Below are 14,443 nucleotides of genomic sequence, written 5' to 3'. Positions count from 1 at the left end.
TGCAGTGGTTCTGGTGGTTGTTGTCCTTGATTATCTTTTTGGCCTTCCTGTAACATCAGGTGCTGTAGGTGTCCTGGAGGGCAGGTAGTTTGCCCCCGGTGATGCATTGTGCAGACGCAACACCCTCTGGAGAACCTTGTGATTGTGCGTGGTGCAGTTCCGTACCAGGAGGTGATACAGCCCGACAGAATGCTTTCAATTGTGCATCTGTAAAAGTTTGTGAGGGTTTTAGGTGACAAGCCAAATTTCATCAGCCTCCTGAGGTTGAATAGGCGCTGTTTGACCATTTCAGTTTGGAATGGTTCCCTCTGTTGAAAGGGTTCTACATAGAACTCAAAAGGATTCTACCTGCAACCAAAAGGGTTATTCAAAGGGTTTTCCTATGGGGACAGCCAAAGAACCCTTTTAGGTTTTGGTTGGCAATTTTTTCTAAGTGTATGAGTGTATTAATATGCCACTATTTTGATATATGTAAATGTTATTTGTTTCTTGAAGTATTGCATGGCAATGTAATTTTCAACCATTGAAAGGAAGTTGATTATACAGTACACTGTTGCAAATTATATTAGTCAGCACGTTTATACTGTTGTATGTCCTCTTTTAGTACATAATACATTTTTCCATATTTCAGGTGTGTGTGTTGATTCAGTACCCCCACTGATGTCCTTGTTTTCCCTACGCATTCATCATCATCATAAAACGCTCTCTGTGAGATAAAAAACAGTACACTGAGAAAACCTGTTTGACAGGATCTGGTGTCAAATAACTACACCCAGGCTTCAAATCCAATGACTACATCACAGCCTGTAGGGAGGAGGTCAGAGAACTGGCAGTGTTGTTCCAGGACAACAACCTCTCCCTCAATGTGAGCAAGACAAAGGAGCTGATCGTGAACTACAGGAAAAGGCCGAACAGGCCCCGATTAACATCGACGGGACTGTAGTGGAGCGGGTCGAGAGTTTCAAGTTCCTTGGTGTTCACATCACCAATGAACTATCATGGTCCAAACACACCAAGACAGTCATTAAGAGGGCACGACAACACCTTTTCCCCCTCAGGAGACTGAAAAGATTAGGCATGGGTCCCCAGATACTCAAAAATTCTACAGYTGCACCATCGATAGCATCCTGACCGGTTGCATSACCGCCTGGTATGGCAAGTGCTCGGCATCTGACCATAAGGCGCTACAGAGGGTAGTGTGTACGGCCCAGTATATCACTGGGGCCAAGCTTCCTGCCATCCAGGACCTACAGTTGAAGTCGGAAGTTTACCTACACCTTAGCCAAATACATTTAAACTCAGTTTTTCACAATTCCTGACATTTAATCCTACCCGCACCAAAATTCACACAACCCAACACCCCCTGTTTCAGGTCGTTAGGATGCACCATATTCACCCTCCCTTCAGTGTTTCAATTTATATTCTCGATAACATCCCACGATCACGCCACGAGATGATTTATCATTTCTTAGTCATTATGGTAGCATCTGCACACCCTTAATCGGAGATTCTACTTGGTACAACGTTTGAGATCCCTGCTTCCACTTTTCCCAAAAACCCACTAGAGTACTGGGCATGAATCTTATGATCACCATCCCCCCTCACCTCTCCTGCGAGCGGTGTAACTGAGTACGGTTTTGTGGACCTCCCTTCGACTGACCACCGTCAAACAGGTTTGTAGCCTCGTTGCTTGCTTTTTCAGTTCTGCTCACATATTTTCTATAGGATTGAGGTCAGGGCTTTGTAATACCTTGACTTTGTTGTCCTTTAGCCATTTTGCCACAACTTTGGAAGTATACTTGGGGTCATTGTCCATTTGGAAGACCCATTTGCGACCAAGTTTTAACTTCTTGACTGATGTCTTGAGATATGCTTCAATATATCCACATAATTTCCTGCCTCATGATGCCATCTATTTTGTGAAGTGCACCAGTCCCTCCTGCAGCAAAGCACCTCCACAACATGATGCTGCCACCCCGAGCTTCACGGTTGGGATGGTGTTCTTCAGCTTGCAGCGTCCCTCCTTTTCCCTCCAAACATAACGATGGTCATTATGGCCAAACAGTTATATTTTTGTTTCATCAGACCAGAGGACATTTCTCCAAAAAGTACGATCTTTGTCCCCATGTACAGTTGCAAACCTTAGTCGGCTTTTTTAATGGCGTTTTGGAGCAGTGGTTTCTTCCTTGCTGGAGCGCCTTTCAGGTTATGTCGATATAGGACTCGTTTTACTGTGGATATAGATACTTTTGTACCTGTTTCATCCAGCATCTTCACAAGGTCCTTTGCTGTTGTTCTGGGATTGATTTGCACTTTTCGCACACAACGTACATTCATCTCAAGGAGACAGAACGCGTCTCCTTCCTGAGCGGTATGACGGCTGCGTGGTCCCATGGTGTTTATACTTGCCGTACTATTGTTTTGGTACAGATGAACGTGGTACCTTCAGGCGTTTGGAAATTGCTCCCAAGGATGAATCAGACTTGTGGAGGTCTACAATTTTTTTCCTGATGTTTTGGCTGATTTCTTTTGATTTTCCCATGATGTCAAGCAAAGAGGCACTGAGTTTGAAGGTAGGCCTTGAATACATCCACAGGTACACCTCCAATTGACTCAAATTATGTCAATTAGCCTATCAGAAGCTTCTAACGCCATGACATCATTTTCTGGAATTTTCCAAGCTGTTTAAATGCACAGTCAACTTAGTGTATGTAATCTTCTGACCCACTGGAATTGTGATACAGTRAATTTTAAGTGAAATAATCTGTCTGTAAACAATTGTTGGAAAAATTAGAGTAGATGTCCTAACCGACTTGTCAAAACTATAGTTTGTTAACAAGAAATTTGTGGAGTGGTAGTTTTAATGACTCCAACCTAAGTGTATGTAAACTTCCGACTTCAACTGTATATAATAGGCAGTGTCAGAGGAAAGCTCAAAAAACTGTCAGAGACTCCAGTCACCCAAGTCATAGACTGTTTCCTCAGCTACCGCACGGCAAGTGGTACCGGTGCGCCAAGTCAGACAGCTTCTACCCCCAAGCCATAAGACTGCTGAACAATTAATCAATTGACCACCGGACTATTTACATTGACCCCCCCCCATTTGTTTTGTACACTGCTGCTACTCGCTGTTTATTATCTATGCATAGTCATTTCACCCCTACCTCCATGTACAAATTACATCGACTAGCCTGTGCCTCCGCACATTGACTAGGTACCGGTACCCCTGTATATAGCCTCGTTATTGTTATTTTATTGTGTTACCTTTTGTAATTTTTTTACTTTAGTTTATTTGGTAAATATTTTCTTAACTCTTTCTTGAACTGCACTGTTGGTTAAGGGCTTGTAAGCATTTTACGGTAAGGTCTACACTAGCTGTATTCGGCGCATGTGAGAAATAAAGTTTGATTTGATTCAATGTGTTTTTCGACCAACATATACAATTGAAGGCATCCAGACATTGGGTTTACTGTATGTTTATTGTGACAGTTATTATTGTAAAGGGGCAATCAATCCACTCTTAAAATCTAAATCAATAAAATAAACAATTATGGTTGAGTTTATAAAAAGACTGGAGTGAGTTGAGTCGGTTCACACTAAGCTGTGAGAAAAAAGTTCCCATGTTCCCATGCTATCAGATCTGTCGATCGGGGAGAGAGAGGGGTTCGAGTTATGCCGTTCTCATGCAGAACATGTCTCACCATTAAATTCTCTTAGCCTTAGGTGTTTTGTTATCGAGTTAAGATAAAGTTTAATATCAAATCATTGATTGTCACGTTATATTCAGTTGTGTTACAAAGACAGTTCATTTATATTCAGTAAGATTGAATGATCAAATGATCCTAATATTCCGCCCAGTATCAACTTTAGCATAATTGTTTCACTCTGAATGACTGTTTCACGGTTTGTTCTCTTTCTATTCAAAGAAACCTGCAACACCTCAGTCATGTCCCTCCATCAAATACACTGATGACACACTACTGCTRTCTAGTGGTATATACTTATGCCCTCTCTCAGCATAGTTCTATTATGACAAATGATGAAGGAACTGTCTGCCACCCACATGACAAAAACTATGACAAAGCTCCTTACAATGCTACCTACCTCCCTCACTAACTTTAAGCATCAGTTGTCAGAGCAGCTTACCGATCATTGCACCTGTACATAGCCCATCTGTAAATAGCCCACCCAACTACCTCATCCCCATATTGTTATTTATTTTTTTGCTCCTTTGCACCCCAGTATCTCTACTTGTACATTCATCTTCTGCACATCTATCACTCCAGTGTTTATTTGCTAAATCGTAATTATTTCGCCACTATGGTCTATTTATTGCCCTACCTCCCTAATCTTACTACATTTGCACACACTGTATATAGACTTTTCTATTGTGTTATTGACTGTACGCTTGTTTATCCCATGTGTAACTCTGTGTTGTTCRTATCGCACTGCTTTGCTTTATCTTGGCCAGGTCGCAGTTGTAAATGAGAACTTGTTCTCAACTGGCCTACCTGGTTAAATAAAGGTGAAATAAAATTAGAAAATACCATTGTAAAAATCCTGTGATGTTTATCTAATAAGAACACTGATGTAAAAATTTGCTCAGTCATGGAAATGTATACATTTAATTTGTTTTGTATGTCACTTTATTTAGTAAAGTCGCGCTCATGTCAAGTTAACGAGATATATCACATCTCAATGTTGTGCTGACTGAATCACTGACCTTCCATTGCAGGCTCACTGTTGAATAATCAATTCTGGGAATTCACTAGTAAAACTATTCTGGTTTAGTAGATTTTCAATGTATTTTTAGCAGCGAAGTGAGAAGCAAAACAAAGCATGTCAGAACAATATCTAAATGTGTGGTAACTWGGAGTGGCTAGAGGAGAAATTTGTAAACAGAACATATTGTATCAAGTCTATCTCCAATAATCATTATGGTAGTACCCCAAGTTCCACTGTAAAATAGATTATCCACTACTGGAGTTTTCATGTGAAGTGGCAAAGATACTTCATAAAAGGTTATCTATCAATGGACCATCCCCCCCTTCATGTCCAATAGGGAACAACCCCTTGTTTACTGCAGTTGGCAAGACATTGGCTAATGGAACCGGGCAAAGCCAAAACATAATTCAGACAGGGCATGTTGTAAGTGTCAGAGATACAGCATTATTCCAATTAAAGAGTTTATTCATTTTAAAAGGAATTTCCTAAAAGGGTATTGATGTGGGATCTAAAAGTGTGATAGGCAACAAACTGAGGGGTAAAATGAACAGTTTCTGCCTTATACAAGCTGATTGGCCTCTACTCCCCAAACAGCAACATCCCTACTCATCTCTGTCCTGTAGTGTGCCTGTTAGGAAGAACTGTAGGGTGGACAATGTCCAACCTAGAACCACACAATGCATCATTGCATTGGCGTTCCTTTCAGTCAAACAGACAAAGTGCATAAACCACAGTGCTTCAGCATGGACAATTGGGAATTTGTGGACTTATTGACTATGGAACAAGCGGTATCTTGTATTGCAGCCTGTATTGCCAAGGTTTTGGGTTCGATTCCCATGGTAGAGCAGTACGAAAATGTAGGGAATCAGTACTGTAAGTAGATCTAGATAAGAGCGTCTGCTAAATGACCAAAACATTTTTCGTTGTTGTCTTTGTAAAAAAAAAAGGTGTGGTAATTGCTAGGTTGTAATCACAGCGATAAAAGAGCAAACAGCCATGTTGAGCATATTTTTCCCTTTCTTTTATCCCCAGTTCTGTGCAAGCTGTAGCCCCCCCCCCCCCCCCCCCCCATGGCTGTGGAGGAGCTGGGCATCACCTTGTCCATGGTGGGCCTGGCAGGCACCATCCTGATCTGCGCCCTGCCCATGTGGAAGGTCACAGCGTTCATCGGCACCCACCTGGTGGTCATGCAGGTGTTCTGGGAGGGCCTGTGGATGACCTGTGTGTCTGAAACCACGGGACAGATGCAGTGTAAGATCTACGACGCTCTTCTAGACCTGTTCCCTGACCTCCAGGCGGCCCGGGGCCTCATTGTCATCAGCATGGTACTGGGCTGCCTGGCGTTCCTCGTCTTCCTCCTGGGGGCTAGGTGTACCAACTGCCTGAGCCATCCCAGGGTCAAAGCCTGCATGGTGCAGGCCGCAGGGGTCACCTTCGCCCTGGCTGGGTTAAGCACCATAGTGGCTGTGTCCTGGACAGCCCAGTCTATCATTAGGGACTTCTATAACCCGCGGGTCCCTGAGGTGCTGAAGAAGGAGATGGGGGCGGCCATCTATGTGGGCTGGGTGACCTCTGGGTTCCTGTTCTGTGGAGGAGGGGTGCTGTGTACCAGATGTCCTCCAGGGGGGAGAGAGGGCAGGCATGGTTCCAGCAATAGGTACACCCTGGCTAGGATGCCCACTCACACTCACAGCAGCTACGCCATAAAGAACTATGTGTGAGAGGGGAGTGCTTTATTTGCCTGTTAACTTCAGGTAAATCATGTTGGCAGGTGTTGGCACTCTRAAGAGACATGTCACAGCATGTCTTTCCATCAGAACATTGTAATTTTGAACATTGCATGTGCATGTCTGGTCGTTCAGTGTATTGTCTGACTTTGATGCATTTAGAATTGCCCTGGAACTATTTGATACAGTAGCTTTGGTGGAAGTTATTAAAAATAAGATAATATTAGTTAATTATTGTTACAAAATAAGTCTGGCTTAGGTAATTGTAGATATTCAAATGTTCACTATCACCATGAAAGATGTTTGTTGAGGAAATATCTGTTATTGAAATATAATCACTGAAAATCAACAGGTTACTGTTATTGACAGTACAAGTATGTCCACTGAATGAACCTGATTGTTTTTACATCATTTCATTTTTTACATCCTATTAAACTGTGGTTATTACTTGTAATGTGTTTTTGTAACAATGTTTTTCACATTTAATTTTGTGACTAGAATCTGCGTTAAAAGAAAATAGATGCAGCATGTTCTTTGAATGATTTGCGATATAATATATATAAATAAACATTTTGATTCTAAATTACTTTTGTTGCATCTTTTTTATTTATCTTATTGGAAAAAGGTGTATCAAAACTGATTAGAAGGGAGATCATTGAACATTCAGAATTAAGTGTGAAAGACTAGATGCTGTACACGGTGAGGCACACAAGGCTTATTTCCTACAAGATCACAACGTCAGAGGCTGAAGTCAACAGAAGACACAGTGGCATCTTTGTTATAGTGGCTGTGGTGAAACTGAAAAAGAGGGATTGTTGTGAAACCATGGCACAGTAAACAGAAGGAATCCCCTTTATTCCCCAGCTGTAGAGCTGCACTGCTGCCCCACGCCCTTTTCAGGAATTCGGGAGGAGTGGTTTCAAATCACACAGGCTAGACACACACACAAGCACACATTCACACAGACACCCCACCCTGCTGTGCCTGCAGCTGGTTAAACCCTGCTGTTAGGCCTCTTCCTGTGAGGAGCTAAGCTCAGCTCAGTCATGAAGCGGCAGTTGGAGCTAGCTGCATTGGGCCTGGGCATTACAGGCTGGCTGTGCGCCATCCTCACCCGCTGCCTGCCCCTGTGGAAAGTCAGCGGCACTCTGGACAACTCCACAGCCACGCTGCCAGCATACTGGGATGGGGTGTGGCTGGAATGGAACCACTGGGACCTCAACCATGACGGTAGCCTCCACTGCTCCTTCTACCAGTCTTTGTTATCACTCTCTGGAAACTTCCAAACATGGAGAAGCTTGATCATGGCTTCTATAGGTGCTGGAGCTTTTGCTGTGGTCATCAGTATCATTGGAGAGGTGTGGTTTCCGAAGAGGAATCAGGTGAAAGTTGTCTCCGGTGTGGTGTTTGTGCTGTCTGGAATACTGCTGCTTGTCCCTGTCGCTTGGACCTGCCACCACACTAATAAGCCACTGGAGGGCGCTGTGGTTCTGAGGAGAGACTGGGGAGCTGCTCTGTACATAGGATGGATCTCCTTCTCTCTGATGGTAGTAGGGGGAGGGTTTCTCAGTACTAKATGCCTCATGTTCCAGCAGCAGGATGAGTCAGAAAGAGGGAGTTACCCTCCAGGTTATCCTGGGGCAGAGCAGGAGCCAACCAACCCCCTGGATACTATCCACAGGACTGCTTTTAGACACAGCCAGTATGCTCGGGCAACAACACGGCCTTCATGAGAAGATGCAATCACTCTGAGGGCCTTGAGTGAGGAACCTTCCACCTTTGAATTATTCTTCTGTGAAATTCTACCTAAATTGCATGTGTACTAGGTATGAATGGATTTCTAGGTACTATAGACAATGTTAGAAGTCATTCTTCTACTGCAATGAAGCACTTTGAAAGATGTTGAAGAATTTATAATAGGGGTAAAGGAATAGCACTACCCATGGAGAGTGAATTGCGCTTTCAACTGTAATAATTGGGTCTGAAATGTCAAGTTGCTTAATTTTTGTATTGGTGGTAAGGGTTAAGCATCTAAGTGTTACATTGCCTTCAGAAAGTATTCACACCCCTGGACTTTTTCCACATTTTGTTGTGTTACAATAACCCATGATGTCAAAGTGGAATTCTGTTTTTTACAAATGAATAAGAAATTAAAAGCTGAAATGTTTTGAGTCAATACGTATTCAACCCGTGTTACAGCAAGCCTTTCCTTCTTAATGCGTTCGAGCCAATCACTTGTGTTGTGACAAGGTAGGATTGGTATACAGAAGATAGCCCTATTTGGCAAAAGACCAAGTCCATGATATGGCAAGAGCAACTCAAATAAGCAAAGAGAAATAAGTCTATCATTACTTTAAGACATGAAGGTCAGTCAATCCGGAATGTTTCTTGAACGTTTCTTCCAAGTGCAGTCGCAAAAACCATCAAGTGCTATGATGAAACTGTCTCTCATCAGGACCGCCACAGGAAAGGAAGACCCAGAGTTACATCTGCTGCAGAGGATAAGTTCATTAGAGTTACCAGCCTACCGAAATCTGCAATTAACTGCACCTCAGATTGCAGCCCAAATAAATACTTCACAGAGTTCAAGTAACAGACACATCTCAACATCAACGGTTCAGAGGAGACTGCGTGAATCAGGCCTTCATGGTCGAATTKCTGCAAAGAAACCACCACTAAAGGACACCAATAAGAAGACGAGACTTGCGTGGGCCAAGAAACATGAGCAATGGACATTAGACCCGTGAAAATCTGTCCTTTGGTCTGATGAGTCCAAATTGGAGATTTTTGGTTCCAACCGCTGTGTCATTGTGAGACGCAGAGTAGGTGAACAGATGATCTCCGCATGTGTGGTTCCCATCGTGAAGCATGGAGGAGGTGTGATGGTGCTTTGCTGGTGACACTGTCTGTGATTTATTTAGAATTCAAGGCACACTTAACCAGCATGGCTACCACAGCATTTTGCAGCAATACGCCATCCCATCTGGTTTGCGCTTAGTGGGACTATCATTTGTTTTTCAACAGGACAATGACCCAAAACACACCTCCAGGCTGTGTAAGGGCCATTTGACCGAGAAGGAGAGTAACGGAATGATGCATCAGATGACCTGGCCTCCACAATCACCCGACCTCAACCCAATTGAGATGGTTTGGGATGAGTTGGACCGCAGTGAAAGAAAAGTAGCCAATAAGTGCTCAGCATATGTGGGAACTCCTTCAAGACTGTTGGAAAAGCAGTTCTCATGAAGCTGGTTGAGAGAATTCCAAGAGTGTTCAAAGCTGTCATCAAGTCAAAGTGTGGCTACTTTGAAGAATCTCAAATATAAAATATATTTTGGTTTAACACTTTTTGGCTTACTACATGATTCCATGTGTTATTTCATAGTTTTGATGTTTTCACTGTTATTCTACAATGTAGAAAATAGTACAAATAAAGTTAAACTCTTGAATGAGTGTCCAAACTTGAATGAGTGTCCAAACTCCAAACAAAGGTGTCCAAACTTTTGACCGGTACTGTAAATCAGCTTGAAAATCTATGGCAAGACTTGAAAATGGCTGTCTAGCAATGATTAACAACCAACTTGACAGAGCTTGTAGAACTTTTTCAATAATAAATGTGCAAATATTGTATAATCCAGATGTGCAAAGCTCTTAGAGACTTACCCAGAAAGACTCACAGCTGTAATCGCTGCCAAAGGTGATTCTAACATGTATTGACTCAGGGGTGTGAATACTTACATAAATGAGATATTTCTGTATTTAATTTTCAATAAATTTGCTAACAATTATAAAAACATGTCTTCACTTTGTCATTATGGGGTAATGTGTGTAGATGGGTGAGAAAAACAATCTACAAAATGTGGAATAAGTCAAAGCGTATGAATACTTTCTGAAGGCACTGTACAATTTCTGCTCGAGTAATGTCAGTAACAAATTCTTGATATTGCCCCTTTACCTGCATAAACTTGGCATAGGGCTATTGATTCAGTTTTTGGAGACTATACCATAGTAATCACAAAAATGAATAAAACAATGAAACTATTACATTTTTATTTGCACTTGTTTATAAGGAAAGACTCATTATGAAAAAAATATATCAATTAAGGGGTTATTATTATTAACTATTAATAATAAAATATGACTTCATAAATATGGTGAAATGGCACACTGGGTAAAATGAAAGGCAGGGTCAAWACCATATTAATTACTTGAGTAGAAGTTACCTCACAAAAATAACTTAATTCAATTATATAGAGCCATTTTTTGTTCATAAGCAAACGTCACATTCAAGTGGTGCACGCGCATGATCGCAGCAAAAAGCCCTTTCAAGATAGCTATACACTTATGTCAGGTCCTTGACAAACTTAGCAGTGAGTGATGACCATGAAAAAACACAAGAGTGATGGCTATAGCTATGTTCAACAAGTATATTATTCTTCTGGCTTTATCTAGCTCCATKTGTGATATTTTACCTTGCCTCGATGGCTTGTTAGGTAATCAATCCTCCGATGTTGTAGACGTTAACCATCTGATTACGTGTTTATTAACTTGCACAAGCTGCATTAGATGTTGCATGGGTCAATATAATGATTGAAAATGGTTTGTCAGTGTTTGCCAAAACTCATAATATGAAGTGAAATACTGGTGAAATATACAATACCCGACAAGTCTCAAACTTGTTTTGTAAACTAAAGAAATACAGAGCATCTCAATGTTTGAGTTCAGGTTTCCATCAACTTTCAGCTAAAGCGTCATGCAACTTGCAAGAGGTCACACATCCAGCAATCGACACCCAGAAGCAAATCAGCTGTCACGAGAGACTATACATCCAGTACTTTTACGTAGGGCAGGAAAAAATATATTCTGTTCAGTTAAATAATTATCTTCAAATAAACAGAGGCTGGAAATAAGAAGGGATCCATTGGTATTAGAAATAGCGGTCTCTTTAATGAAGGGTTTGCAGTTTGTGTGGCAACGGTGGTGGTAAGATAGTGTATGTATGTAGTCCTATAGTGCTCTGTGTGAAGGTTATTCCAGCCTCTCGTCTCCCTCTTCCACATCCTTCAGACTGAGCACCTCCAGGGAACCTTTACCTTTCGTCTCACAGCGGATCAACTCATCTATCTCCCTGAAGCAGCCTGGGTCCACCAGACATACCTGGAGGATGGAGGCAGGGGGAGAGAAATATATATAGAAAGAGGGGGGAGGGAGAGAGTGGTTGTTGTTGCATTACTTGAACTATTTACTACTCATAGCGTATACAATGTATTACATATTCGTTTGTATACGTCTAGATAAGACATAACCATTTTAGTTAAGAGCAGGGGTGTCAAACTCATTCCATGGAGGACCTAGTGTCTACATGTTTTTGTTTTTTCCTTTCAATTAAGACCTAAACAACCAGGCGAGGGGAGCTCTTCACTAATTAGTGACCTCAATTCATCAATCATGTCCAAGGGAAGAGAGAAAACCCGCAGACACTCAGCCCAGCGTGGAATGAGATTGACACATGCGCTTTAGAGACACACGGTGTAGGACAGTATACACCAGAGGGATCTGTCTCTCACCATCTCTAGCTGGTCGTCAAAGTCTTCACTTTCCACCACCTTGAGGAGAGGTTTGAGTTTCTCCTTCAGCCTCTTGCCCTCCTTGGCCGGCAGCACCAGCCTCAGCCTCATGTGGGCCCTCTGGATCTCTATGGAATCCTTCAGCTGCCTGATCACCTCCAAAGCCTAGGAACAAACAAACAGCTGTTAGATTMATTTGCATTAGCATACCAAAGACTGTAATTTGTTGGTACGTACTAAAAGCCATCCAAGTAAGTATTCTGGTTTATGTAGCTAAACAACATACAGGTTCAGAATGTTTGATATGAGAGATCAAACTCTTCACATTTGAAGGGAATAATTTATGGCTAAATCTTGCCACTGCTTGTACACACAGTATGCACAGTGAGTGAGCATTAAAAACAAAGCCGTTCATTAATGTTTCATTGCCAATATTAAAATGTCTAGACTCCAGTGTACTGTAGCAACAACACTGTGTCCCAGCCCTACCTGCTGCTTGGTGCTCTTGTTGGCCTTGACAGAGTAGTGGATATCCTTCATGGCCCTCTCTATGAGGTTGACTGTGTATGGTCGCTTGGTCTCTGGGTTCACACACTTCTCCGCCACGATGGTTGCAATGTCTCTGAAACTCGTCTCTAACTGGCTCTGCCTCTCCTTGTCTGAAACCTGGAGTTCTCCTTTAGCTAAAATCTGACCGACAAAGAAAAAGACAAATACAGAATAGGCAAATATCACAGCAATACATAATGTTGAATGAATGTGTGTAATATTAGTTACTGGTGTTTGTATTTGTCAATGTATTTACTTGTTTGCATATCTCTGTYAGGTCATCTGTTCCAAAGGCTTTTGACAGATCATCTTTCTTGGCAACCTGACCCTTGGAAACATTATTGAAAACAGAACTGGTCTGCAACACTTCATCCAGGTCCTTCTCTCTGTGTAATTGGCAAATGGAAATGGCATGGAGATGCATTAAGTGTTTAAATTAAGTTTTGCTATCACTGTCTCTTAATCCTGGTCTTGGGGACCCAAAGGGGTGCACATTTTTGCCCTAGCACTACACACCCGATTCCACTAATTAAAAGGTGTGACAATGAGTTGGTTAGTGGAATCAGATTAATAGTGCTAGGGCAAAAATGTGCACCCCTTTGGGTCCCAGGACCTGGATAGAAGCACTGTGCTAAATGCTTTCAATACCTAAAACCAAATACTGTATGAACTCTGACCAACTACTGGATTTGGTTCTGGGGGAGGTCGATGGGGTGTCCCATTTTTTTTATTCAAAAGATGCCAGGTGTAGGCGCTTCAAAAGTCCAATGAATCAGTGAAGCAAAACACATGGCACATAAGACTGTTCGTCAGATCCTCATTATTCCACAGCCTCTCGACACTGGGTAGGAATGATGCACGATACAAGGCCAGTGATAGGTCATGACTCCTCCGAAACAGCACAATTTGTTTATATACATATTTAGTTACATTCGGAGCTCATTATAAATACATCAAAGATGAAAACATACTACCATTAGTCTGACATACTCGTAGTGTTTGATATGTGCCTCGGTGGGTATCAAACAGATCTAGCTAGCTAGCCAAATTCCTTAAAAACACTTACGCTCCAGATCTCCAGCTCATCACTTTATTTTTGTAGCAGGCGATTTCAAATCGTTTTCCTCCCTTTTTCATCCTCACCACCGCCACATTTGTGAGTCGGATCTGGTTTGTTGGTGTAAATATAGACATATTTCTGCTTTACAAAACAGAGTAATCTATCAGTAAAGCGATAAATGTCTTGCGGCGTTGGTGTGATATGAGTTTCACAACAATTCCGCCGGGCTGAAACACATACTAGGTACAAAGGTTCCGACTTTTTGTTGATCTTTTTCGATGAGGTTTAATATGTTGCATTGCCGTCACCTACTACACTGGAGTACAACTCCCTTATACTTCACTTGAAAAATAAATAAACAAATACCCTACCATCTAACTTTACCCTCACAAAAAATACAAAAATAACAGCACCCTACTCCACTATTTAAATCTATTTAGTCCTACCTCATGCCAACAACCTGAAAGGATGGGACATCACCACTTAACACACCCTGTAACTCTTCTGATGTCAAGTCTCGCACGCTCAAATACTTCTCTGCAGCTGCCACCACAGCTTCAATTTTCTGCGACTTACGTTCTCTCCCTGCAGTACAGTTGATAACCATTGCTATAAATGCTAAACATCTAATTTTACTGAAACATATCACTTGTTGGCCTATCCCTCTGTACTGGTACAGGTCTACTACTCATACCACTCCTCTCAGGATTTCTCCCCCTTGACCCATATTCCTCTACTTCCTTCACTGCCTCAGCATATGACAACTTCTGCACTACTCTAACCCTGAAAACCTCAACCTGTCTCTCGCACGGGAC

The 14,443-nt window shown here is 42.0% G+C and overlaps 3 protein-coding genes across 3 annotated transcripts in view; 2 read left to right on the top strand and 1 right to left on the bottom strand.

Moving 5' to 3' along the window:
• LOC111957527 (claudin-4-like) overlaps positions 1-6,963 on the top strand; it is a 34,708-nt gene extending 27,745 nt beyond the window's left edge. The window contains exon 2 of the mRNA XM_023978381.2: positions 5,758-6,963. Within this exon, the coding sequence (XP_023834149.1) occupies positions 5,796-6,446 (651 nt within the window). The 5' untranslated portion in view covers positions 5,758-5,795 and the 3' untranslated portion in view covers positions 6,447-6,963. The remainder of the gene's footprint in view (positions 1-5,757) is intronic.
• Positions 6,964-7,412: 449 nt separating this feature from the next.
• LOC111957521 (claudin-4-like) lies at positions 7,413-8,281 on the top strand. The gene has a single exon (XM_023978369.2). It carries the CDS (start codon positions 7,499-7,501, stop codon positions 8,183-8,185), a length of 687 nt encoding a protein of 228 aa, XP_023834137.1. The 5' UTR covers positions 7,413-7,498; the 3' UTR covers positions 8,186-8,281.
• Positions 8,282-11,377: 3,096 nt separating this feature from the next.
• Positions 11,378-13,854, bottom strand: LOC111958995 (ribosome maturation protein SBDS). The gene is made up of 5 exons (XM_023980388.2): positions 13,635-13,854; positions 12,825-12,954; positions 12,509-12,709; positions 12,020-12,184; positions 11,378-11,609 (listed from the first exon to the last, which is right to left on the bottom strand). Exons 1-5 carry the CDS (start codon positions 13,760-13,762, stop codon positions 11,481-11,483), a joined length of 753 nt encoding a protein of 250 aa, XP_023836156.1. The 5' UTR covers positions 13,763-13,854; the 3' UTR covers positions 11,378-11,480.
• Between the last annotated feature and the right edge of the window lie 589 nt (positions 13,855-14,443).

Source organism: Salvelinus sp. IW2-2015, linkage group LG4p (genome assembly GCF_002910315.2).
Source record: "Salvelinus sp. IW2-2015 linkage group LG4p, ASM291031v2, whole genome shotgun sequence".
Lineage (NCBI taxonomy): Eukaryota > Metazoa > Chordata > Actinopteri > Salmoniformes > Salmonidae > Salvelinus > Salvelinus sp. IW2-2015.
This window is presented reverse-complemented; position numbering and strand designations above follow the sequence as displayed.